A 26,217-nucleotide genomic window follows, 5' to 3' on the forward strand; every position below is an offset into this window, starting at 1 on the left:
ACATGTTCCCATCCTCCCGTAACAAACACAGCACTAGTAGAGCAAAGAACCAAAGGATTCGTGAGCATCACTGCTTGTCAGGAAACACAAGGCAACAACTGTTTCCGGCTTTCAGCCAGTTATGTTTGAAAGTACTATTGCTTTTTGATGTTTTTTTTTTCATTGAAGAGCGCATGGAGCCAAGAACTCATGGAGGGAGCTGGACGTGGGAGCCTCCCTACATCCATGTCCCTCTGACTTTATGTCAAAGGAGCCTCTTCCGGAATATTGTATGCTCTGAATCTTGGTTATCAGATAGGTAAAAATTGCATAAACCATCCTAATTTTACTTCTATTTTGATATTTTATTCTATTTTTCAGATAATGGAATAAATATCCCGGCCTTTACTCAACAGAGCTATAGCCAATTATTACAGAGTACCACTCATATAAAGAGTGTAGTTCAAATGTAATCAAACACACTCAACAAAATAAAAGGCAAACCAAGATAAGGAGGACACATTTATTCAAGTCTATTTGTGAATCTCCATCTATAGTTTGTAAAGAGTTGCATCACCGTCGTCTCAAGTTTGCGACATGCAACCTTCATAAGCTCTCCATCATCTTCACACTTTTGCAGCTGCGCCTAAAACCGGAGCCAATATGTTACCTTAAATATTACCTACATATATGAGATATATGGTGATTTGTTAAAAACTAAATCGTTTCTACTCAACCACAGGGCCTAACATATGGCAGATGCTCCTACAAGTATGAGTTTACACTTCTTGTCAACCCCCATAAGCCACCCATCAAACATACTAGATATGGTACTTGGAAGGTATAAACCAAAAGAGAACTGTACTGCTCTCCAAACAAATCTTTGTATAATGACAGTCAAGAAAAAGATGTTGAATGGTCTCATTTTTCATACAGAAACAAAATCTTAAACTACCATTCCAATTTCGTCTTGCCAACTTATTCTTAGTTAGCACAACCCCTTTAAGCAAGTACCACATAAAGATCTTAATCTTAAGTGGTATCTTAAGCTTCCAAATAATCTTATTTCTTTCAATATATCCATTATTAATTAAAGCTACATACATTGACCTAACAGAAAATCTACCATTATGATGATAATTCCATCTAAAACAATCAGAGGAATGGTTCAACTGAATATGTATGATAGAAACACACAATTCATACCAATATATAAGATTCTGAATATTTTATTCTATAACCTATTTTGATGAAAAATCCACTTACCCAATATATGTGAGTAGTTGATTCGGACAATTTCCTCCGATGTGGATTTATAGGGACCGTACCAAGTAGGTTGGACTCGTCCAACGTGGTTATGAGGTGAGTTCGACTCGAGTTTGTGCTTAGACTGCTCAAAGTAGTAAGATGGCTATAAATGATGAGAGAGCCGAGCGCGGAGGCGATAAGAATCGGTGATTGGCAATAAATCCACATTAGAAGATATGGACATATTCAATTACTTATGTGCACGGAGGGGTCAATTTTGATGTGACCATATCATGTGGGTAGGCTTTTACAACAAAATAGGTTATGGGGTAAAAACTCAAAACCAGAGTAATTAGGGTGGTTTATACAATTTTATCTATTCAATAATAATTTGTAAAGACCCACAACATTTGTAATTTCTCTAGCTCAAAATCAAGCTATAACCTATGTCCAAATTTATATTATATACATTAGTTTATTTTTAGTACGGAGGAAGTGGTATACACTATAACTACCTACAGAACTGACATTTTCCACGGATTACCAGAAGTCAGTAATCTCAAGTTCACATGAAGAACATACATCGACAAGAATATGCCCAAGCCCAACTGCGAGTTTGCGACATGCTGTCATGATACAGTGATACACAACAGGTCAACATCTGCTGTAGTTTGTCCCCCGTCGGTCCATGGCCTAATTCAGGCGAATTCTTGAATGTCACAAACTTCTGCTGATTAGAACCTGTTGCCGCTTGATGTGTGATGACCCCAATAATTGAGCATAATATACCCGACCGGCGACAGCCAGACTCATAGTAGTTGAATACTGACATCGGATGATTCAGAGTGGGGTGTGTTTGAGAGGAGAGAAATAAAACGATTGAAAAGATACGTAAGCTATTAGCAGATGATTAATTAAATATTAATTATATAAACTTGAAAAATGATTAATATTATGTTTTAAATCAACTTTTCTTTTAGCAATTCGGCAAACGTACGTACGCGTGGAAATGAGAGACTTTGTTTTTCAATCCACTACTAATAACACACAACGTCCTTAGAAGCATAGAAATAAGATTTCATCGGATGAGCACTAAAGGACTAATACTACCTCTATAGACTCTGTGGCTCCGTCTATGTATATCATATAGCAACATAGTATCCGTAGTTTTAGATGTGTTTTATCTAATATTAGATTACTATAATATTATAGGATATGTAGTTCTAATATGTATTCCATTAAAGCATTAGGTTGCTACTTTCAAGTAACATTTACGGAACACTCGAACATTATGGGACAGATGGAGTAGCATTTTCAAGGAACATCTTGTGTCTTCCGGGGCTTGAAAATCCTCCATGCTCAGTTTCTTTCTCAGCTTGATCTATCAGATCGATGGTGATAGAATGACAGTGGTGATGAAATCACAGCTCCTGCAATGTTACACCTCTTCTTTCTCATTCTCTTTTCCTAGATAATTTGTATCATAATCAATGGTGGCGATCTTATTGGTTCAATTGAAAAATTTTGGATCGCTAATAACGATAGATATTATCGGGTTTGGATCACTACGAACAGTGCAGATTTATTGGGACGACTAGAATTTGGGTCGCTATGAACGGTAGCAAACCAAATTAGGCCCACCGAAGTTTGGTTCGCTACTAATGGGTGCGACTAGACTAGCCTATGAAAACTCATGAGGGGATAACTACAAATCTCTTCCAATCCCGCAGGGTATAACCGCACAATTCGGAATAGTTCCCATAGTTTTAAGGGTTAATTGGAACCATCCCATTATAAATTTTACATTTTTCAAATATACCATTACTATTCACATAGTTGTAACCATATCATTATAATTTCACAAGTATTGGAGCAATGTCACTGAAGACCCCTTTCATTGTTTTCACTAATTTTAAAACCAAACTACCCTTTATTCCTTCACCCCCTCATTTGCTCAACCAATGGCGAGGCGGCACCAGCGACAAAGTCATCGAAGGCCGGCTGGAATGCCTCTGACACCTCGGGGAAGTCCATGATGCGACTGTGTGGGATGCTTCTGAGGACTCGCAGCTCCACGGTATGTTGTGGTCAGCCGGCACGAACGAGAATTCATGGAAGCCAAGAAAAGAGACACGTGTTGCCAGGGAGGCTTGCATGTTCTAGCTAGTTGTTGCCGCCATTACTTCTTGAGATGAGCATATGCTCACTCCAAGTCTCAATGTGACAACACAACCGTGTGATAGACATCACTCCATTTGGCAGCGATCAAATCCCGCGGCAAGCAGCATGTCCCGATTAGGTGGCCTGCCCCTCTCCAGCTCCTTCTCAGCGGCGCGCGGCGTCTTGCTCCAGATCTTCTAGCAGCGTGGGTGGTTGGTCGACTACACACGCTCGTCGGAGTCATTGGCTAGGAGAGAGGGGAAAGGAAGAAGGGATAAAGGTAGAAGACATGGCGTCTAAAAAGATTGATAAATGGAGCGAATGGGTATGAAGTGGTGTTTTTTCAATATACTTGTGAAATTATAATGGTATAGTTGCAAATAGGTGAATACTAACGATATGCAATACGCTAAAATTTATAATAACGTGGATTCAATTATCCCTAGTTTTAAGGGTATAAGTGCAAATTGAGTAGAGACGAGCAAGATCAATCACGCGGCTTGCACGTGATCTCTTGTAACCTAGCTGCCCCTTCCGCTGCTGGCCGTCACGAAGGCGGCGGCGGCTTCCTTCCTCGTCTCCCCACAAGAGAGAGAGAGAGAGAGCGCGAGCCAGCGAACTTCGTAGCCATGGCGTGGGAGGAGGAGGCGGCGGTGGAAGAGGAGGAGTACGAGTACGGGGAGGAGATGGAGGGGTCGGGGTCGGAGGCGGAGGACGTGGTGGTGGGGCAGATGCCGACGGTGATGGTGCCCAAGCACATCAACAAACGCGCCCTCAAGAACAAGGCCCTCTCCGTCTCCCTCGACAAGAAAGCCCTCAAGTCCGTCCTCTAATCTTTTCTTTGATTCGTAGCGATATTTTCGGCCCCTCGGTGGAGTAGTTTTCTGATGGGAGTAGCGCGAAGAGGTTTTTTAACGAATCGTGTGTAATTTTTTTTTTGGAATGCTAGGGATTTCGTGACCGGATTTCACAAGAGGAAGAAGAAGAGGAGAAAGGAGGCGCAGAAGATTTTGCAGGAGAAGGAGAGAAAGAAGCGAATCGAGGAGCGCAAGCGGGTGAGTAACCTCCCCTTGTTTTGGATGTGGAAGATAATATTGGATTACTTCTGATCAAAGGCAAAATTATCCCGGAGAAGATTGGTTGCGCATTGAGTACTTCTTTGTGAGATCACTTATTACCACCGAGCTGACTGTAGGATCCTTATCGGTGAATGGCAGTTTATGCAAATTAGAAATTTAGAATGCGCTTTTTTATGATTCCAACAGTAGGAAGTTTAGGAAAATCATCACTGAAAAGAATATAAAGCTGAATAGATGTACTTCTTATTGAAACATTGATTCACTTATGTTAGGTTCATGCTACTAATAATACATACATTGCTATTGTAGTAGCAATGATAAGGGAATCGTGAAGATTCGTCAGGATTAGTGTATTGAAATTGAAAGAAAGGTGCTTGCAAGATTAGCGTATTGAAACTGAAAGGAAGGTGCTTGCAATTACTTGCAGCACATAAGGGCCTGTGCAGATAGATGCTTAGGCAGATGCTTAAAGAGAGAGCATTTTCTTAAGAGCCTTAATCTCCAACGCAATAGCTAACTTTGGGCAGTACTTTCTTTGGCAAAACCGTTTATATCTGTTATTTCAGTTGAGGTGTCGACTGCTAGACTTGGCAGCCAGCCGTTTCTGAAATAGTCAGCATAGCAGCAAAAGCAGTTAATTTCACCCGTAGCGCCTAGCTTAGCGGCTGTTTGTAACGCAGTCTTCACAGCTGAATTATGTGTGGGTACCTGCTTTCTGTTATGGGTACATAATTCTCATTTTTTCGTATGAAAAAGTATCATCAAACCCAGATCTTCTTGGATTAGAAAACGGACTAGACCAAGAGAGAATTGTAGGGATGACACTGGAGGGGCAAGGCTTTAGTGTCGTTTCAAGTGGATTATGCTTAAGTGTGTTTTCTGTGGCTGATTTATAACATGAACTATACAATCCAGGTTACTTCCTTGTGGTTTTACTGAGTGATGTCATTTTGTTCCAGAGAAAGCAAGAGAAAGAAATTGCGCTGTATGGAAGAGTCCTGTCATCAGATAATGCTGATGGTGAAGATGTTGAGAATGATGGTGATGAAATGGAAACTGATGATTTGCCTGAACCTGGTGAGACCATTGACCAGATTTTAGTAACAGCTCTTGCCATGCTACCTTTGTACAACCATGACTTCTTATCGTATTATTCATAAGTTGTTCTGTTTATGTAGAAGTAAAAACATACGAAGATGGTGGGACTAAAATTACGGTCACCACGAGCGAAATCACTCCTGAAGATGACGATGAAGACCTTGGCCCGAAAAGGATCACCCCTGCATCGACGGGCTACGCCAACAAGAGCGTCTCCAAGAAGAGTGCTAGTCTAGGTGTAAAGAAGAAGCCATCGAAGAGAACCTTCAGGAATAAGAGTAAATCTAAGAAGGGCGACAAGAAGCGAGGTGCTGCAAAGGGTAAACGGAAGAACAAAGGGAGGAAGTGAGTGAATGTTTCTGTAACCACTCTGTAGAAATGTTTGCACCTTTGGCCAGGGCCAGAGGCCAGAGCTGCCGTTTTTGCCAGACACGATGAACTTTGTACTCGGTTCCTGATTCATCATCCAAATGAGGCTAATCATGCTCAGCAGCCAATTGATTTGTGCCACTGTTGCAATGCCATGCTAGAAAATAGAAATTCACCTAGCTTCATGCCTGCCTTCCTGTTACTTGACATGAATTTTCCTGGACTGCAAGTGATCGTTGTAATTGTGATGCTTCTGGTTTATGTTCAAACGTTCCGGTTAAGCCTCAAGCATATCCCTTCCAAACTCACCGGGCCATCGTTTGGTTTATTAGGTATATTTGCAAACGAAAAATAATTTATAAATAAAACTTTTATATACTCCCTTTGTTTTATAATGTAAGTCATTCTAACATTTTTCATATTTATATTGACTAGCAAAAATGTCCGTGTGTTGCAACGGGTAAAAAAAATAATCCAATGACAATAGACATTTTTCAAGCGTACTCAATAGACATTTTTCAAGCGTACTCTATGGATCGTTGTAGCTAACACAATTAGAAAATTAGAGCATCTTTATGTAATGACCCAAACTCGATGATGGCAATCTTTTTACCAATGCTTGCTTTAACTAAAATAATTGGATTATTCATATAACAACATACATATAATCTAAAATATTCTTTCAATCTTATTCTTGCAACCAATAATAGGTTAATCAAATCCTACACTCAGGATCAAGTCTACACAAAATAGTCAGCGTGCACTCTTCTCTAAATAACAATTAAAAATATGTTTATTTTTAATACTATTTCCATATAATATGTTATTAAGAATATTAGCTGTACTTAAAAAAAGTCTGATAATGATAATTGCATACAAAAAGTGCAGGGTCTCCAATGCAGGAGATTAGATGAGGAAACAAATGATGTGTAGGAGATGGAAAAAAAAATCGATGGATCTTATCCGACCCAAGCGTCCATCAATTTTATCTCGCTTTGAGTCGGACGGTTTCTCGGAGCGGTTCTTTTTATAAACGGCGGTTTTTTTCTCGCGTTGAGTTGGATGGTTTCCTCTAACTTTTTTTTTTTGGGAAATGATGGTTTTTTTCTCGCGTTAAGCCGGACGGTTTTCTCGAACCTTATTTTGAAACAACGGTTTTTTTCGCGCGTTGAGTCGTTTGTTTTTTTATTTGTTTTTTTATAAACAGTGTTTCATCTGTTAGTTTTTTCAGAGTGGCTTTTTTTTATAAACGTTTTTTTTCTTGTGTGGTTTTTTGAAACCTTTTTTTTTAGAAATGGTGTATTTCTTTCTGATAGTTTCTAATAGCATTTTTTTTGTTCTTTTCAGACGAAGGAAACCGTATTTTTCCCGCGCATTTTTTTGGAAACTATTTTTTTCTTGCGTATTTTTTCCTTTTTAACTGATGATGGAAACTTCTCTTTTTAAAAAGTTAGATTAGATTGATAGATTAGATTAGAGTTAAAAAGATATATACAGACAACAAGGGGCGACTTTAAGTTTGGCCGGGACGTTTTTTCCTCCTTTTCTTTTTATGGATTTTGAGTCGGACGTTTTTTTCCCTTTTTTTATTACGGACGAGAAATCCTCTTTTTCAGGAGTCGGACTTTTTTTTTTCTCTACGGGAGTCGGTCTTTTTTTTTTTCTTTTTTTACGACAGAAGGTTTTTAGAGATAGATATTTATTTTTTAGTTAGGTATTTATTTGCGCGTGTTTCCCTTCGGATAGAAACTTTTTTTTCGCACTATTTTTTTCCTTTTGTAGGAAGATGGAAACTCTTTTTTCGCTCAGAATTTTTTTTATTTTGGAATCGGACAGAAACTATTTTTGCACGCACTTTTTTATTCGCGCGTATTTTTCTTTTCTCTGTACGGACGACGGAAATTTCTTTACCGGTTTTAACTCACCGGGCCATCGTTTGGTTTATTAGGTATATTTGCAAACGAAAAATAATTTGTAAATAAAACTTTTATATACTCCCTCTGTTTCACAATGTAAGTCATTTTAACATTTTTCATATTTATATTGATGACATCAATATGAATATGGGAAAAGTCATCAATATGAATGTGAGAAATACTAGAATGACTTACATTGTGAAACGGAGGGAGTATTTTTTCAAGGGTCTAAAAGCAAATGCTAAGAAAACTTTATATATTTTTAAGGATCTAATAGCAAATGCTAAAAACAAAAAAAAGCAACGGTTATGTTTGGAGGCTTGAGACGTGCGTGGTGCCACTCCTCCCTCCCTCCTTCCCTCGTGATCTTCGTTCGTCATCTCCTTCCCCCTCCCCTCCCCTCCCCTCTCGCGGTCTCGCCTCCGGAAATGGCGCGCCACCTCCTCTCCACTCCTCTCCTCCGCACCATTACTTTACTCCCCCTCCTCTTCCTCCGCGTGCGATCCCTTCGCTTCCGCTCTCGCTTCCCCCCCTCCACTTCCACCCACCTCGTCGTCTCCTCCCCATCCACCCATCGATCGGATCCTCCTCCGCCACCACCACCGCCACCGCGAGACCTCGCCGTGTGATGGTCGACGGGTGAATGCGGCAGCAGAAGGAGGAGCAGCAGCAGCGAGGAGGAGGAGGAGGAGGAAGGGGCAGCAGCAGCATCGGCAGCAGCGATGATGGTCGTCGGGCTGGTCCAGCTGCTGGTGGCGTTCGTCGTCGCCTGGGAGGCCGTCGAGCTGGTCCTCCGCCACGGCCTCCTCCTCTCCTTGTTCAAGTTCGCCCTCGCCGCCGCGCTCGCCGTGGCCGCCTCCTTCGTTGCCGCCCTGTACGTCCCCTCCTCCCCCCACCAAACCCCCGCCTCCTGCTCCGGTTTCAGTTTCATCGCTCAATTCCATATATGCTGTCTGATATCTCTCTTCAGACTTCAGAGGGGATGATCAATGTACTATTTCCTTTTTTTTTCTGAAAAAAAAGAAATAACTAAGAATGAATCTAATGCTTTTGATCCTATTGCAGCTTCCTTGCCAGGGTTGTGGGCTGGGTGCTTCGGCGCACGGCCAAGCTCTCCATCGGATGCCGCTCCTTCAGCTTCAATTATCTCAGGGACATCACCATAAAATCCCCAAAGGTACCTAAACTGCCTGCCTAGTTTCATCAATCAATTCTTGGTACTTCATGCTGCTGTCGATGCCGATGCCAATGCCGATGTGTGCGATTGATTCTAGTGTGCTTCGCTTTTCAGGGTGCAGTTGACTCCATCTGTGTAGGTGAAATTAGACTTGGCCTGCAAAGGCCACTCACCCAACTGGGATTTACCATACTAAACCATGGCCCTATCCTGCAATTGCAAATCTCTGACCTGGACATTGTGCTCAGGCAACCTGCAAAATCTGCTAAGAAAAAGAAACCTCCCCCTCGCAAATCAACCTCGACCTCACCGGCAAAAGGAAAAGGAAAGCCGAAAGGACAAGGGAAATGGAGGCTTATAACAAACATTGCCAGTCTTTTGTCGCTTTCTATAGTGGAGCTGAGGTTCAAGGTACCGCCACCTTGTCAAATACATTATAAATGTCGATTAATTGAATTCAAGCCGTATGTCTTCTAATTTTTATGTTCTGGTTGTATGAATAGGTTCATGTTGAAAAATGATTATCTATTTAATCTATTTATTACTGCTGAATTTTATGCTCACGTTCCTCTCCCAATATATTCTTATTTACTGTTTGCAAATCACGCTGTTTCTCTAGGGACATGAGGGTTTAACAAGAGTCACAGTGACTTGAAATTTTGTTGAGTGTTTGTTTGTTTGTCTTGTATATTCTGATGACTATTTGGTAATAACTTATTGTAGGCTCCAAAAGCTGCTCTCGGCATCAAGGACCTTAAGATTGATTTATCAAAAACTGGAGGATTGGATCCAATTCTCAATGTTGAAATACATATCTTACCTTTATTTGTGCAAGCATTAGAACCAGATGGCATTGACAACAGTACATCAGTATTTAGCAAATTGGATTGGTGGGTCAGTGGACAATACTGTTCAGCCATGGACACAGCTGACTGTAGCTCTTTCTTGTTTGAGGATATAGTACTCTTGTGTGATCTTCATCAGAGGTAACCCCTTAAAAGAAAGCTTTGCAACCTTTATTGACCAGTGACCAATCTATACTAAAAAAATTCTTAAGAGTAAAATATGAGATTCATTTAGATAGATAAACACTGATGAAGGCAATGGTTGCTTTGATTAAAAAGAGGAAGCGATTGATTATCGCTGTTTCACATATGTATGGGTGCTTGATGCAACTATAGGACTGGCAACATCACCTGTGATTCAACTTAAGCTTGATAGTCATTGCAATGATGTTTTCGCCTTATGAATAACACTTAGCCGTGCCTTTGATATTCCACTTTCCACTCATACCTGTTGTTCGGAACTTAGAGGTAAGCTTGAAAGGGTATGTGCATTTTTAGTCACCTAGTGTTTACTAAAAATCAGGATGATTAATACCACAAGGCTACACCATATTCCATCAGATTTATATCTATACAAAGATTTTTCTGTGCCTATCTCAAGCTTACCTTAGCCATTCTTTTCCAGAAAACCCAGTTGAACTGATTCAATCAAGTAAACTGTAATTGCCCTTTTTCCTTGCTAGTTTGCTTCGAAAGAGTAAAAATTGAAGTATTATTTTAAGGGTACTAGTGTAGTGCCCAAATATTGCAAAGGATGGTAAATAAATAAACTATGTGATCCAAAAGTAGTTTACATGACCTCATGAAATCAATTGACCCACATCTGCACATGTTCGAAGAATGCCATTTTTCTTTTGATAAAAAAGGAGAATATTACATACGACAGGAACATATACATATACATGTATGCAGCCACAGAAGATCCTATGGGATGGGGATGGGTGTAGAACACACCAGTACCCCAAACTTCTCATTTCACCAGAGTAAATATATGTTTGCTACTGTAATACCACCGCCAATCTGCCTGCTTGCTTTAGCTCATCTCTTGCACTTACATATATATCAGCAGCTACCCTATATTAGTCCATTGGGCCTCAATACATGACATTCATTTGAGTCCCTCCCATTCTTATCATTATTGATAATCCCTTTAGGGGTAAAGGAGTTGGAGTCAAGAATTTGGATTTGGTAATTGGCCCAATCGTTGTGAACTTGGAAGAAAAACTATTCACCAAGAAGAAGCTTTCTGCTCCCACAGTTGCTGAGAAGACGGATGAACCTGCTGCAGATGTTAAGTCAGATACTAAATCTGAAGGGAGCAAACTTTCATCATTGAATAAGAAGATTGATTTGCTTCCTGAAAAGGTTGTATTAATTTCCTGTAGCACCACAGGTTTTCATTATTCTTTTTGTTATGCTATGAATATTTCCACTCTCCGTACATAATTCTCTATTATGTTCTTTCTGTTCTTGCCACTTTGTTAACATGGTCAACAAATGGATGTTAACATAATACTAGTGTTCACTTTGTGTAGATACAACCCTGAGTGATATCTTAACCATGTACTATTTCTTTATCTTTCAGATTATTTACTGTGTTCTTCACTTGGAGCAAAACTTTATCAATGAAAATATAACCTCCTCCTTTGGATAAGCAAACTGGCATTGCCTAGTCTGTAAATACTCACACTAACAATTTTCAAATGCAAACATTTTGGTATTGATACTTGATACCATATAAGAATTAAGATGTAACCCAGACAATACCATCGTAGCAATTGTACTCCATGGTACACTCAAATATTTCGTGTTGATGGGGCTTCAGAATCTTCTTTAGTATTTTGTTTTGCCATTAGAAATCGTTCCTTAAGGCTTAATCTTTTATTTTAATATAAGTTCCCTGTTGGATTACCATTCACTAAAATGTAGTTGTTGTTTGGAAGGTTAGCTTCAATATGTCCAAGCTAGATCTGAAGTTTTTGCCAAAGGACCATGGCCTCTTGATCAACAATGAAATTGGTGGCGTCTCCGTGAGATTTGTGAAGTCACAACCACACAGTGACTTTGGGGAGGCAACACACCTTCAGCTGGAAACTGATGTGTCTGATATTCATGTATGCTTCAATGTTTTCATTCGGTTATATAAGTTCTTCAATTTAGATTTAAATCACACTGTGGTTGTTTGCTTTTCCAGCTTCTAATGGATGGTGCTACGTCTGTATTAGAGGTTGTGAAAGTTGCAACTGTTGTCTCAGCTAACATTCCCATTCAGGTTAGTCTGATGTCCTATCATGTAAATGTATACTATTGTTGACCCAATATTTTTCTCAAGAAATTCCTGTAGGGTCTCAATTCAATCTTAGTTGTACTTGCTACATTTTTCGGAGACCTCCTTAACAAAAAGATAAGAATTTTGGTGCAACACATGCTTTTTTAATAACTTGATTGGTTTCAATTTGCACAGAAGTTACATCAACCGTGAAATGCTCAATGCTCAACAGAACCTTTTTAAATTTCTGTTTGAGGTATTGCTATCAGATAGTTCTATATTTAATTAAGGTACATGATAGTCTTGATATATTAGCCTCACATTTATTGCATCCATGCATATTCATGCTCCCGCTCTGAGTGCATAAAAAGAGGGAAGTCCCAATAATTAAGTTTGTTAGGAAGTTGATTAAACTCATACTGTTGGCATCTTTGTCATAGTGAAATATGTTTTGCACCTCTGGTTATTTGGCATACATTTTCTTTATCTGGTAATATCTGCTGATGCTTTGTCTTCTTTCAGTCAACTTCGCCAATTCGAGCTGAAGCAGGTATCAAAATTAGTGGCAGCCAATGTAATATCATTATAAGCAGAATTAAGCCACTGATTCCATTAAACTCGGCACAAAAGAAGCCCACTGTTCCTCGTGAAAGTTCAACACAAGAAAAGACACCTAAAGAAAAGTTAGCATTGGATTTGGTATTTACACTCTCAGCACCGGAGCTGACTATTGTGCTCTACAGTCTTGATGACATACCACTGTACCATGTAAGTTCCTTATCGTGTACTCTGTTCTACCATTGATCATTGTATTCTTTATCCTTGAATTGAGCCTTTCAGTTGCATTAAATTACTGCAGAGGTTATAGCTTACATGAATTCACTCAATTATAAATTTCACTGGTGCTGTATTCTATTATTCCTGTCCCAAATAATGAGCCATACCAAATTGATACGTAGCCGTTCTTTATTTGACTGCTAACATCATCCTATATGTTCTGGATAATGCAGTGTTGCTTGCTGTCTACTCATTTCGCTGCAAGTAAGACAGTAAACCAAGGAACTGAACTGCATGCAGTGCTGGGTGAGTTAAAATTGATTGTTGCCGGAAAACCTCAACAGTCAATAAAAGACCGTATCTCAGGCACTTTATTGCAGATTAGCCGCTCTACTATTGATCTGGAGCAAAAGGTCCCAGACAAAGATAATTGCATAGACAATCCAAAATCTTCTCTTTCTCTCAATATATCTGGAGTCAGAATGAACGTCTGTTTTTACTATCTCGAGTTACTTTGTACCACTGCAATGTCTTATAAGGTATTTTTGAAAAGCATTCACCCTCCTAAGAAGCGACCTGCACAGGGGACTAGTCAGAAAACTACCAAGAACGCTAAAGGAGCACAGATAGTCAAGATTAGTGTTGAACAGTGTGCTGTTTTGTATGTTGGTGACATGATACTTGAAGATATGAGTATACAAGATCCAAAGCGTGTAAATTTTGGTTCACAGGGTGGTCGTGTTGTCATAATCAATGATGCTGATGGTTCCCCAAGGATGGCCTATGTCAACTCAACCAGCCTTCCAGATCATAAGCATGTTAATTTCTTCACTTCTATTGAGATTAATCAAATTGGTCTATGTCTGAACAAGGAAAAGCAATCCGTGCAGGTTGAACTTGGAAGATCCAGATTAACACATAAAGAAGATCTGCTTGATGATAAGCCTGTAGAGGAGGTTACGCTTTTTGATGTGCAAAAGGTGAAGTTTGTCCGGCGCTCTGGTGGGTCAAATGACAGTGCAGTCTGCGCCCTCATAAATGTAACAGAAGTAGCAGTTTGGTGGGAACCTGATCCCTATCTGGAGTTACTTGAAGTAGCCACTCGACTTAAATCCATTATGCACAGGATCAAGCACCAGAATTCTGCTAATGAGATAAAAGATGATACAGTGTACACGGATACTTTGGCAAAAAAGGATTCACTCACAGAACATGGCCAACAAGAAAAACCACAGAAGAAACAAGAATTGGTTATTGCCGTTGATGTGGAATCTTTGAAAATTTCAGGTGAACTTGCTGATGGAGTTGAAGCAATGATTCATGTTGGATCCATTTTTTCTGAGAATGCAAAGATCGGTGTTTTAATTGAAGGACTAGTAGTTAGTTTTTGCGGTGCACGGATTTTCAAATGCAGTCGCACGCAGCTATCACGCATCCCAGTTTCCATTTCAGACAGCCTTCCCGATAAGAAGTTGCAGTCTGCAGCTACATGTGATTGGGTTATTCAATGCCGTAATGCTTATGTTTGCCTGCCTTTTAGGTTGCAACTACGAGCTATAGATGATGCAGTTGAAGACACATTGCGGGCCATTAAACTTATTTCTGCAGCAAAAATGTCTGTATTATTTCCTGAGAAGAAATCTAGCGGTAGCAGTAGCAGCAGCAGCAGCAGCAAAAAGAGCAAATCAAAATCAACAGAATTTCGGTATGTGAGGGTCATTGTACGTGACCTCGTAGCAGAAATTGAAGAAGAGCCTATCCAAGGCTGGCTTGATGAGCATATCGATTTAATGAAGAGTGTATTTAATGAGTCGACAGTAAGGTTGGATCTGCTTGATGAGCTTGCTTCAGTCAAACATAAAGACTCTCCCAAGGCAAAATTGGATGGATCTTCTTCTGAAAAGAACAATGGATGCCCTGAAGTGGATGGTGATGCTCCTGGTGTGTGTTCATTTGAAAAACTCAGAGAGGATATATATAAGCAGGCATTTCAATCATATTACTTGGCATGCCAGGCATTGAAAGTATCAGAAGGGTCAGGTGCATGTTCTAGTGGCTTCCAGTCTGGTTTTAAGATGAGTACTCGCAGATCATCAGTTATGTCAGTCTGTGCAAAAGATGTTGATGTGAGCCTATCAAAGATTGATGGTGGAGATGAGGGAATGATTGGTTTTATTAAAACTATGGATCCTGTTTGTGCAAAAAATGATATTCCGTTTTCCCGGTTGTATGGTAGCAATTTTACTTTGAAAGCTAAATCCTTATCAGCGTACTTAAGAGACTACACATTTCCACTCTTTTCTGGAACCTCTGCTAAATGTAATGGACGGCTTGTGCTGGCTCAGCAGGTTAGCATTTGGTACCACGCTTTTTTTTTTTTCACTTACAGATACTGTTAGCACAGTTTTTTTAGGGGTACTGTTAGCACAGTTAACTCACCCATTGACGGTACAAAAAATAATAACTTGACCAAATTATGTATAGTTGCATTTGCTCCCCTTATATGTTAAGTACTCCACCATGGTGCCTGCACTAGCGGATTAATGATACTTCCTACACAACTTCTATACTCCAATTATAGTTGTTTCTTTTTCTGGTGGCAGGCAACCTGTTTTCAACCCCAGGTTCGACAAGATGTTTATGTTGGGAAGTGGTGGAGAGTAAATCTGTTACGCTCTGCAACTGGTTATACGCCGCCGATGAAATCATATGTTGACCTACCATTGCATTTTCAGAAAGGGGAAGTATCCTTTGGAGTTGGGTACGAGCCAGTTTTTGCTGATGTGAGCTATGCTTTTACATGTGCTCTACGTAGGGCCAATCTAGCTAAAAGATGGTTTTTTGAGCGACCTGAACCCCCTAGAAGAGAACGCAGCTTACCATGGTGGGATGATATGCGGAACTATATTCATGGGAAATTTAGATTGGATTTTACCAAAACAACGTGGCATCTCCCTGCTAAAACAAGCCCTTATGAGAAGCTAGATCAAATGTTAATCACATCTGACTATTTGGAAATATGTTATGTGGATGGTTATGTCAGTCTGTATTCAAAGTATCTAAAGGTGTACCTAACAAGCCTAGAGAGCCTTGCGAAGAAATGTAGTCTGGAAACTCCACATCATGAAGTAATACCTTTCCTTGAAACCCCCTCCTTTTTCATGGACATTGCGATTCAGTGGGGATGTGATTCAGGTAACCCAATGGATCATTATATATTTGCTCTTCCTGCGGAGGGCAAACCACGGGACAAAGTTCTTGATCCATTTCGCTCAACTTCTCTTTCACTGAAGTGGAGCTTTTCACTTAAACCTTCTACAACTGAACCTGTGAAGCATCAGCAGAATATTCAGGCAGTTTCGAATAATTCACCGACTGTGAATGTTGGAGCTCATGATTTTGTCTGGCTAATGAAGTGGGTTAACATATTTTTTCTTCCTCCCCATAAACTTAGACTGTTTTCCAGGTTTCCACGCTTTGGGGTTCCTAGATTTATACGGTCTGGAAACCTGCCACTTGATAGAGTTATGACCGAACAGTTTATTCGTTTTGATGCTTCACTATTGCAGATCAACAATATGCCGCTACAGGTTGATGATCCCGCTAACGGATTGACACTGCACTTTACAAAATTTAGGCTTGAAATTGCTTTCAGTCGTGGGAAGCAGATATTTACTTTTGACTGCAAGCGTGAACCTCTTGATCTTGTCTACCAAGGCATAGACCTGCACTTACTGAAGGTATCTATCAAGAAAACTCCTGAACCATCAATTTCTAAGGATGCTCAGGTAGAAAATAAGAGCCTGCATATGAAAGCTACAGATAGTCCTGGCAAAAACAAAACTAGTTCAACTGAGAAAAGCCGAGATGATGGATTTTTTCTGTATTCTGATTATTTCACAATACGAAAACAAACTCCCAAAGCCGATGCTGCTAGATTATCTGCATGGCAGGAGGATGGTAGGAAAAAATCAGAAATGCCATTGGCCAAGTCTGAGTTTGATGGGGGAGAGGAAAGTGATCATGCACAATCAGGTAGTGATGAGGAGGGATTCAATGTTGTAGTTGCTGACAGTTGTCAGCGAGTATTTGTGTATGGATTAAAAATTCTATGGAATCTGGAAAACAGAGCGGCTATCGTCTCTTGGGTTGGTGATTTAACCCAAGCATTTCAACCTCCAAAACCATCTCCTTCTCGCCAATATACCCAAAGAAAGATTCTTGAGAAAAAACAGTCAACTAAAGAAGCTGAGATGTCCAACGATGGCACTCTTAGCTCTTCACCCTTGGCATCACAGTCATCAGATCCTCCAAAACAAACCAAGAGTTCAGAACCACCTTCCAGCGGACCAAGCAAGCTAGAGTCAACATCAACTAGTGATACAGGTATTCTTTTGTACATGAAATCCTTTTTTCCTCACTAATTATTTTTCTATATTTTTTACTTATCCAGGATTAAGATGGTAATTGCTTATCAAACAGCATATTATTGTCACACTGTTAAATTTTCCAGCATCTCATTAAACTCTTGTAAATGTCGGTAACAACATTAATAGTTTGCTTACTTTGACTATTAGCTTAACTTGTGATGTAGCAATGAAGACCTCCAATAGTAGTGATTCCGAAGAGGAAGGAACAAGGCATTTCATGGTTAATGTTGTCCAACCTCAATTCAATCTACATTCAGAAGAGGCAAATGTGAGTATACTCTGCCAGCATGTTTCTCAGATTATAATTTCCAAGCAGCACTTAGCAGTTCAACAAATATCAGGTTGTTTGTTCAATGTATATTCTTCTATTACTTCAGTCATAAGCTTGCCATGCAATGAATTAATCTTTATCTCCATTCCTCTAGCAATTGCCAACTTATAGCATATAACAAGATTCCAAAACTAACCAATAGGAGAAAATGACAGGCTTTCTAAAGCAAAATCCATATGTAAATTTGAATTTCAAATGATTATGTGGTGGTTTTCATCAGCTGGATAATGAAAATTCACATTCAAATTATTCTAGATCCAATATGTTTTCAAGAAAAAATATTGCCAATAGACTCTGCTCGTAAGCTAATGGATTTAATTGCAACTTTCCAAGCTCATCTTTTGTTATTCCTTAGTAGTATCGTGGTGTTACCTGTGGGAGATTTTTTTTTCAGTATTTGTTATTTACACCTAAATTTTAGTAGCACTTGTGAATGCTGAAGTGACTTAATTGCCTGTTCACTAACATCAGGGTAGGTTTCTACTTGCTGCTGGTAGCGGGCGGGTCCTGGTTCGTTCATTTCACTCAATTGTACATGTTGGTCAAGAAATGTTTGAGAAAGCACTTGGTTCCAGCAATGTAGCCATTGGAGAGACCAGGCCTGAAATGTCTTGGTCACGTTATGAAGTTTCTGTAATGTTGGAGCACGTTCAGGCTCATGTCGCTCCCACCGACGTTGATCCTGGTGCTGGTATTCAGTGGCTACCCAAAATCCATCGTAGATCATCTGAAGTTAAACGAACTGGTGCTTTGCTTGAGAGGGTATTTATGCCATGCCAAATGTACTTCCGCTACACAAGGCACAAAGGAGGAAACCCTGAACTAAAGGTTCTTGTTAATGATTTCATTTTGGTTTGCACCTTCCACTGACCATCTTTTGGCAGGTCAGTTAAAGTAGCTACTTTTTTTATTTAATGTTTCTGGTAATGCAGGTCAAGCCACTGAAAGAGTTGGCATTTAACTCGCCAGATATAACTGCTGGTATGACATCACGGCAATTCCAGGTTATGATGGATGTTTTGACTAACCTTCTCTTTGCAAGAGCCCCCAGGTAAATCATTTACCTTGCAATGCTACCAGTACAGATTTCAGTATTATTGAGACAATTCAGCTTAGTTTTGGCATTGACGGTTTCATGATTTAGATTTCATATCAGTTAGCATCATTGATTATATTGGTGATTACAATGGCTAAAGTTTATTTCATTAGCATGTTGTCATGTCATATTCCAAAACATATGCATCATTAGATATGATCATTTATATCAGTTATACTTGGAAGAAACCTTAGCTCCTTTGGGAATTTATACTTTTCATGTTCCCCTTTCGAGAAAATCCAATCAATGTCATTGACAAGCGCCCAATTCCAAGAAATGTCATCGACAAGTGCGAATTCTATGAAATGTCATCATACAAGCGACTTTGTCCTAGAAATGCCATCGCCGTTAGGGTTCCGTTTAGGGGTGGTAATGGGTCAAGGCCCGTGGGTTCTTTCACAACCCATCTCAACCCTTAAATATTTTTAGCACAAAAAACTACTAAATTTCAGCCCTACCCTTTTTGGACCCAACCCTCACATTTTCTAGGCTAAAATGTTGGGCCCATTACCACCCCTAGTTCCGTTAGCAGCCCTCCATTAAGTGCTATAACATGAATAATGCATTTAACGGGACAGGATGGATGAAACCCTAATAGCGATGGCATTTCTGGGACAAAATCGCTTGTACAATGACATTTTATGGAACTCGCACTCATTGATGGCATCTCTTGGACTTAGCTGTTTGTCAATAGCATTTCTTGGATTTTTTTTTCGTATTTTAGTTTCTGTAAATTGGATTCAACTGTAGACTTCATTGGATAATTGATATGTTAGGTACTAACTATAGTCTGTTTTTCAGAACTAAGAAGAGCAACCTATCCTATCCCCTGGATAATGACGATGATGATGACACTGGTGAAGAGTCTGATGCAGTTGTACCAGATGGAGTGGAAGAGGTAGAATTAGCAAAGATTGATGTTGAAATAAAAGAAAGAGAATGGAAGATACTGCTCGATGATATCAGAACTTTGTCTGTTGGTAGTGAAATATCTGCTGATGAGACCCAAACCCCAAAGTCTGATGATGCTACATGGATTGTTACTGGATCAAGAGCAAGTCTGGTACGCTGCAGAGCAACCTTAGTTACTTATGTTTAAATCCTAATTTGCATAAAGTTACTTTTTGTTGCAATGAATTTTATTCTCCTGTAAACTGTAATGGATAGTTAATGTCTTAGTTCATATTTGCTTTAGTCATGAAACAGAATTTAGGATCCCATTATCATAATATAAATAAAATAATTTCCTTTTATGTCGCTGAATCTATTGTGATGTCTTACATAACATCTGCCAGGTAAAATGTCTGAAGAAGGAACTTGTTAATGTTCGCAATGGTAGGAAAGAGGCATCTTCTATGCTGAGAGTTGCTATGCACAAAGCTGCACAAGCAAGGTTAATGGAAAAGGAAAAGAACAAAAGCCCTTCATTTGCTATGCGAGTTTCACTGAAGATAAACAAGGTTGTCTGGAGCATGTTAGCCGATGGAAAATCATTTGCTGAAGCTGAGATAAATGATATGGTAATTTAATTCATCTCCAGTGAAGCATAATCTTGATTTTATCTTCTGATGATACATTGGAGTATTTAGTTTAATTTAATATGGAGAATAATTATCGTTATTTTTTTCATCAAGTAGACAAATGTACATGCCGTCCTGCTCTTGCACTAACTTCCCTCTTTTTTTATCCCTAAATCTGCAGATTTATGATTTCGACCGGGACTATAAAGACATTGGCATTGCTCATTTGACAACCAAGTTGTTTGTTCTCAAAAATGGACTTGCTAATGCAAAATCAGATACTGTTCTGGCACCATGGAATCCACCTTCCGAATGGGGCAAGTAAGGACACTAATATTTTTCCGTTACATGGTGTATTTGGATGTTCAACATATGATACTTGTGATCACAACTTCGTTTTTACAAAATTGAAATGCTGCAATAAGTACTCTCTCTGTTCCATATAACAAGTCATTTTGGGTTTGTCCTAAGCCAAACGTCTTTAAGTTTGACCAAGTATATAGGGAAATGTAGCAACAGTTCCAACACAAAACAAATATACTATAAAAATATATTCGGTGGTGGATTTAATGAAACTAATTTGGTGTTGTAGATGTTAATATGTTTTTCCATAAACTTGGTTAAACTTGAAGAATTTTGACTTATGACACCGAAGTGACTTATAATATGGAAAGGAGGGAGCAGACACCAGACAGTATCTAATTTTGGCAACCTAATTTTTTTAGTTTCTGTACATTAGATGCTTCTTTCATACTATAGCAAACATTATTAAGATGCTAGTATTACATTTTCTCTTCAAGTGGTATTCAGGGTTTGCATTTTTAACAATAATACGAAATAGATGCCATTTCACAGAGCTATCTTAAGATACTGTAAAAAATATATAAGACTCAGTTACCAATCTGTGACAGTTCATGGGCAATATTTGCCAACTCTACCTTCTCTTTAATTAAGCTGGCCAGAAGTACAATCCAATAAGAAACTTCTGCTTCATGAAAAGGAAAGTGCACGCTAATTCTGTAGCCCAGCTTGATAGGGCATACTTACAATACAAGGATGGTGGTAAATAGCATGACTAGGGTCTGATCTTTGTTTTACAGTTTACATCATTTCATATTTTCTCCTTCATATATTCATTTAACACATATATTCTAGCACTGACCAAACTGCTGCTTAACTAATTTTGAACTCAGAAATGCAATGCTGCGTGTTAATGCTAGGCAAGGAGCTCCAACTGGTGGTAACTCAGTAATAGAGAGTCTCCTCGTAAGTTCTTTCTCTCTCTCTCTCTCTCTCTCTCTCTCTCTTATGACTAATTCCTAATGCATGTAATTTTTGTAGGATTTTTTCTTCTTAGGGCTGAGGCTATGATTTTAAGTTTTATTTGCTTCTATAATTTTTGTATCAGATTAATATTATGAATAAGCATTAGTCCGGTGTAACAGTACACTTAATGGTCACTTTTGGCTTTATGCTTACCTGCATGGTGAATGACTGCGGCTTCCTTTTACCCCCATTACTGTAGGTAGACATCTATCCACTGAAAATTTATTTGACTGAAGCAATGTACAGAATGATGTGGGGATATTTCTTCCCTGGTGATGAACAGCACCCACAAAAGCGGCAGGTTAAATCATTTCATGTTCTTTGTGCTATGATTTTTCCAGTTCTAGTTATGCACTAATGCTTCCTCCACTGTTACTTATCTAGTATATTTGTGCCATTCCTTTTTCATCAATAGGAACTTTTCAAAGTCTCCACAACAGCAGGGACACGGCGAGTAAAGAAAAGCACATCTATTGCTGAAACGAACAGTCCCAGTAAACAATCATCGAAAGACTCCATGCTTTTACAAAAGCCTGAACTTCGACGTACATCTTCGTTTGACAGGACGTGGGAGGAAACTGTTGCTGAATCTGTAGCTAATGAACTCGTTACACAATTTCAGAGTCAGTCAAATGCGCCGCCTGAATCTCAAGATGCTCCTAAGGAAGCCAAGTTAGTACGATCTGCTCGCTCTACTCGTGAAGAGAAAAAAAATATGGACCCTAATGAGGTGAAACAAACTAGACCTCAGAAAATGATGGACTTCCGCAACATAAACATAAGTCAGGTCAGCATATACTTTGCTGAATGTTTTTCTGTTTATACAACCAGCTGAAATATTGTATACAACCTGCTGAAATAATAGCCATTTTCATTTTGTTTTTCGCTAACTGAATGAAATATCACTGTTTCATCTGTATAACATGAATTTGGTTCTCGATGATGTTCTAGGTTGAATTGCAGCTCACGTATGAGGGATTGCCATTTGCTGTTAGTGATGTAAGACTACTAATGGATACCTTTCATCGTGAAGATTTTACTGGAACATGGGCGAGACTGTTTTCACGAGTAAAGAAACACATTATATGGGGAGTATTGAAGTCAGTAACTGGCATGCAGGCAAGTTGTTTTCATTTTTCTTTATAACTTGTGAAGCTAAAACGGCATTTTACTTTTCAAATTCTAAGGAATTAAAACAGCATACCATGCAAATCTTGTATAAATTGAGAGCTCTAAGTGTGTGGAGTTAACCCTTTGACTAGACATAACTTGTCTCTTTTACAGGGTAAAAAATTTAAAGCTAAATCCACTAGCCAAAAAGAGCCAACTGCAAGTTTAATCGCTGCCAGTGATTTTAATCTAAGTGACAGTGATGGCGATGAAGCTGGTGGTTCTGATCAACTGCCAGCATTCCTTAAAAAACCTAATGATGGAGCTGGTGATGGATTTGCCACTTCTGTTAAGGGATTATTCAGTTCACAACGAAAGAAAGCAAAGGCGTTTGTCCTGAAGACTATGAAAGGTGAAGCTGATCATGATTTCCAGGGTGAAAGGAGTGAGAATGAAATTGAGTTCTCTCCATTTGCTCGACAATTGACTATAACAAAAACAAAGAAGCTTATACGACGGCACACAAAGAAGATTAAATCCAAAGTTCCTAAAGGTGCAGGTGAGATACCTTTTATTTGTTTCAAGGAAGTGATACTAAATTGTTGATAAGCTGATTCTACCTGACACCCTTAAATAGATGGAGATAAAGATAGGCAAAGAAAAAGGACTGGTTGTCACTGTCACTTAATTGCATTCCTTGTTCTTACCCTTTCTTGGAACTTGAAAGAGAAGAGCCGTTTTTTTTTTAAAAAAATTGCTTAATAAGAACATATATCATGCATTTGTTTGTGTATGAACTATGAAGTTGGGAAAATTGCATCGACATTCACCCATGCACACTCAGAGAGAATTGCAAATTTACCTTTTAGTCTTTCTACAAGCGGACTCCTGGAAAATTTACTTAAGGTCCCAAGATCCAAGATCCAATGTCCCTTGAAAATATTTTAGATTATATATATCCTTGAACAAGGAAATACCTCTGGTGCAATGTAGCGAAAATTCATTAAGCCGCTGGGACGTATCTGCCCTTCTTGGAGCTTTTCAGTTATTCAGTACTACTTCTGAGTTCTAACACACGTTCGTCCTCTTGTTCAGCTACTTCGCAAGAACTCGGGTCAGAGCTGCCACCTCGTGGCCCTTCTGGGAACCAGACGGACTCCTCCTCTTCCGATGATAACGATTCATCGCCAACGGAAACGAACCCAAAAGATTAAGCCAGCACCGGCTCAGAACAATTGGCTCTGAGCCTGGTGTCCATTCCAGCTTCGGGTCAGCACATCTTGGCGATGGGTCGAGAGCTACGAGGCATTTGAATTTTGAGAAGATTTTGTAGTAGGTGTTTTTCAGCAATTCTTTTTACCCCTCATGGATGGAGATTTGAAATAAGTGGTACTAGCAAGTTATCTGTCATGTAGGCGACTGGTAGACAAGCTTACGGATCTCAAATGTGTAGATCGAGAGTTTATGGGCCTAAGCAAACTAATTTGTGAAGTTTAGAGACCTATATGGTGTATTTTACTCTAGATATATTTTTTATTTTCTCTTACTACACTTTTAATCGAAGAATATTATTAATTTCTTCTGTTCATATAGCCATTGTTTACCTTAGTTTGCCTTCTAAAACAAACTACCCGCATGATTATATATGTTGCATCAATTCCCAGTTTGTCACAGGCTCACAGCTCTCAACTACTGAGAGCAACTGAGCAAGCATAAACTGGGTTCTGACTTCTGAACCACTATTCCAGTTAAAACTTCTCAAAAGAGTTTCAGAAATGTCTATAAAATATTATGTTGGACAACTGTATGAAACTTTGAGATTAAACTCAACTTCGTGTATGATATCTGAAACTGAAAGAAAAACAAAAAAAAAAATTAGAAGCTTCCCTTAACTGCAAGGAGGGTGCAGCCTAAGAGTAGCCCGGGTTGGGCCTGATGGACTAATGTAATGGGCCTCTCCTGGACCGGCCCACGAGCTGGCAACAACCAGGTAGGTATATAAAGGGATAGTTCACTATGACTCCCTTAACTAATGAGCCAATCTGATTCATATCCTTAACTATTAAAACAGTGCCACATATCAGGTCAAAACTATCACGTAAACGTGACGGCAGCAAAACCATTCTTCAAATTGCACTGGTTTTAATAGTTGGAGGTTGAGATATTCAGTTGAAGGATACTCAGATTCAGTCATTAAAAAAGTAAAATGGACTTATATGGATGCAAGTGGAGCGGGCAAACGGGTTTTTTAGTCCGCTTATCTTACTTCTAGTTTATTTTTTCTTCTAAATTTTATACTAAGAAATAAATTAGCAAGCGGGTTTTTATACGGGCAGTGAGACTACCAACTTGCATCCTGTATAAAGGCCACGCATCTCTGACACGCGCGCGCGCGATAAAAAAGAGAGAGAGAGAAAAGGGAAAATAGAAGGGATAGAGGAAACCATGGATCCGAATCGGCGGCGCCGCTTCCCGACGACGTCCTCGAGGAGATCTTCCACCGCCTTCCGGCCGTCGTGGCGCCGCCTCCTCTCGCGACCGCCCGGGCAGCAGCGCCCGCGCGATACCACCACCACCAAGTCGTCGTTCCTCTTCGTGTGCAACCCCGCGACGCGGGAGGTCGCCGCGCGCTCCCCCCCCCGGGGTCGACGGCTTCGACGTCATGGGCCTTCTACCTCCACGCGTCCACGCCCGAGTACCGCGTCCTCTCTTCTGCAGGACGCGGAGGACGGTGGTGAAGCGCTCGCCCCCAATGGCCGAGTACCGTGCGTGTAGTAGACCGCACGTACGCCGTGGCGGCGGCGAGGCTGCTGGCGGCACGCGGCCAAACGGCGACGTGTACCTCACCTCGGACTCGTCGTGGCATGATCACCCGCCGATGACCCTCCGCGGCTCTGCCTCCACTGGAAGTCTGGAACGTCCGGGCGGAGGAGTTCCGCACCGTGGTGGGTGTTCGACACGGCGGCGGAGGAGTTCCACACGATGCGCGGGCCGTGCGACTACTCCGGTACTCCCAACCCAAGACGCGGACTGGACCAGGCAGCTCATCGGAGTATAGGGCACCATGGCCGCCTCGTCGTACGACGGGGTGGTGGCGCTGTGGCTGCTCCGGTACTACGACGAGGAGGCATGGGAATGCGTGTGTACCCGAGTCGCCGCCGGGTTCCTCGATCGGCGACGTGGCAGGGACGATGGGGTTCTTCGTCGCCCACGTGAGCGACGACGGCGGCGGCGGGGACGCGCTCGCTGCTCCTCTCATCTCAGGGGCATCGGTACGGAGTTTACAACCTCAGGAGGGGCGAGGTGGTGGCCGCCGGCAGGGAGCTCGGCGGCGGCGACGACGTCATCCTCGCGACGCAGTATGTTTACCAGGAGAGCTTCGCTTCTCCAGTGGCCCGGAGAGGCGTCGGCGACGGCGCTCCGTCGCCGCGAGGAGAACTGGCCGCCGGCACCGGCGAGGCGTCCTCTTCGAGCTTGATCAGAAATT

At 40.4% G+C, this 26,217-nt stretch overlaps 2 protein-coding genes across 4 annotated transcripts; both read left to right on the forward strand.

Moving 5' to 3' along the window:
* The first annotated feature begins 3,892 nt into the window (after positions 1-3,892).
* LOC127765701 (ribosomal RNA-processing protein 17) lies at positions 3,893-6,061 on the forward strand. Its single transcript, XM_052290644.1, has 4 exons — positions 3,893-4,207; positions 4,337-4,442; positions 5,426-5,543; positions 5,645-6,061. The coding sequence occupies exons 1-4, from the start codon at positions 4,017-4,019 to the stop codon at positions 5,911-5,913; spliced, it is 684 nt and encodes a 227-aa protein (XP_052146604.1). The 5' UTR covers positions 3,893-4,016; the 3' UTR covers positions 5,914-6,061.
* A 2,141-nt stretch (positions 6,062-8,202) lies between these two features.
* On the forward strand, positions 8,203-24,522 carry LOC127766296 (protein ABERRANT POLLEN TRANSMISSION 1-like). Of its 3 annotated transcripts, XM_052291378.1 has the most exons (22): positions 8,204-8,723; positions 8,915-9,026; positions 9,141-9,437; positions 9,750-10,012; positions 11,026-11,236; positions 11,815-11,985; positions 12,066-12,143; positions 12,663-12,908; positions 13,151-15,265; positions 15,521-17,303; positions 17,512-17,615; positions 18,150-18,506; positions 18,611-18,729; positions 19,576-19,837; positions 20,070-20,294; positions 20,476-20,615; positions 21,488-21,560; positions 21,820-21,921; positions 22,036-22,407; positions 22,572-22,739; positions 22,905-23,289; positions 23,826-24,522. In XM_052291378.1, the coding sequence occupies exons 1-22, from the start codon at positions 8,572-8,574 to the stop codon at positions 23,942-23,944; spliced, it is 7,854 nt and encodes a 2,617-aa protein (XP_052147338.1). In that variant the 5' UTR covers positions 8,204-8,571; the 3' UTR covers positions 23,945-24,522. The 3 variants fall into 3 exon arrangements, 2 of the variants coding, with proteins under 2 accessions (XP_052147338.1, XP_052147339.1); XR_008016234.1 differs by lacking the exons at positions 22,572-22,739; positions 22,905-23,289; positions 23,826-24,522 and having other exon boundaries at positions 8,203-8,723; positions 21,824-21,921; positions 22,036-22,176; XM_052291379.1 differs by lacking the exons at positions 8,204-8,723; positions 8,915-9,026; positions 9,141-9,437; positions 9,750-10,012 and having other exon boundaries at positions 11,113-11,236; positions 11,820-11,985; positions 23,826-24,508.
* Positions 24,523-26,217: the final 1,695 nt, after the last annotated feature.

This window comes from Oryza glaberrima, chromosome 3 (assembly GCF_000147395.1).
Source record: "Oryza glaberrima chromosome 3, OglaRS2, whole genome shotgun sequence".
NCBI classification, from domain to species: Eukaryota; Viridiplantae; Streptophyta; class Magnoliopsida; order Poales; family Poaceae; genus Oryza; species Oryza glaberrima.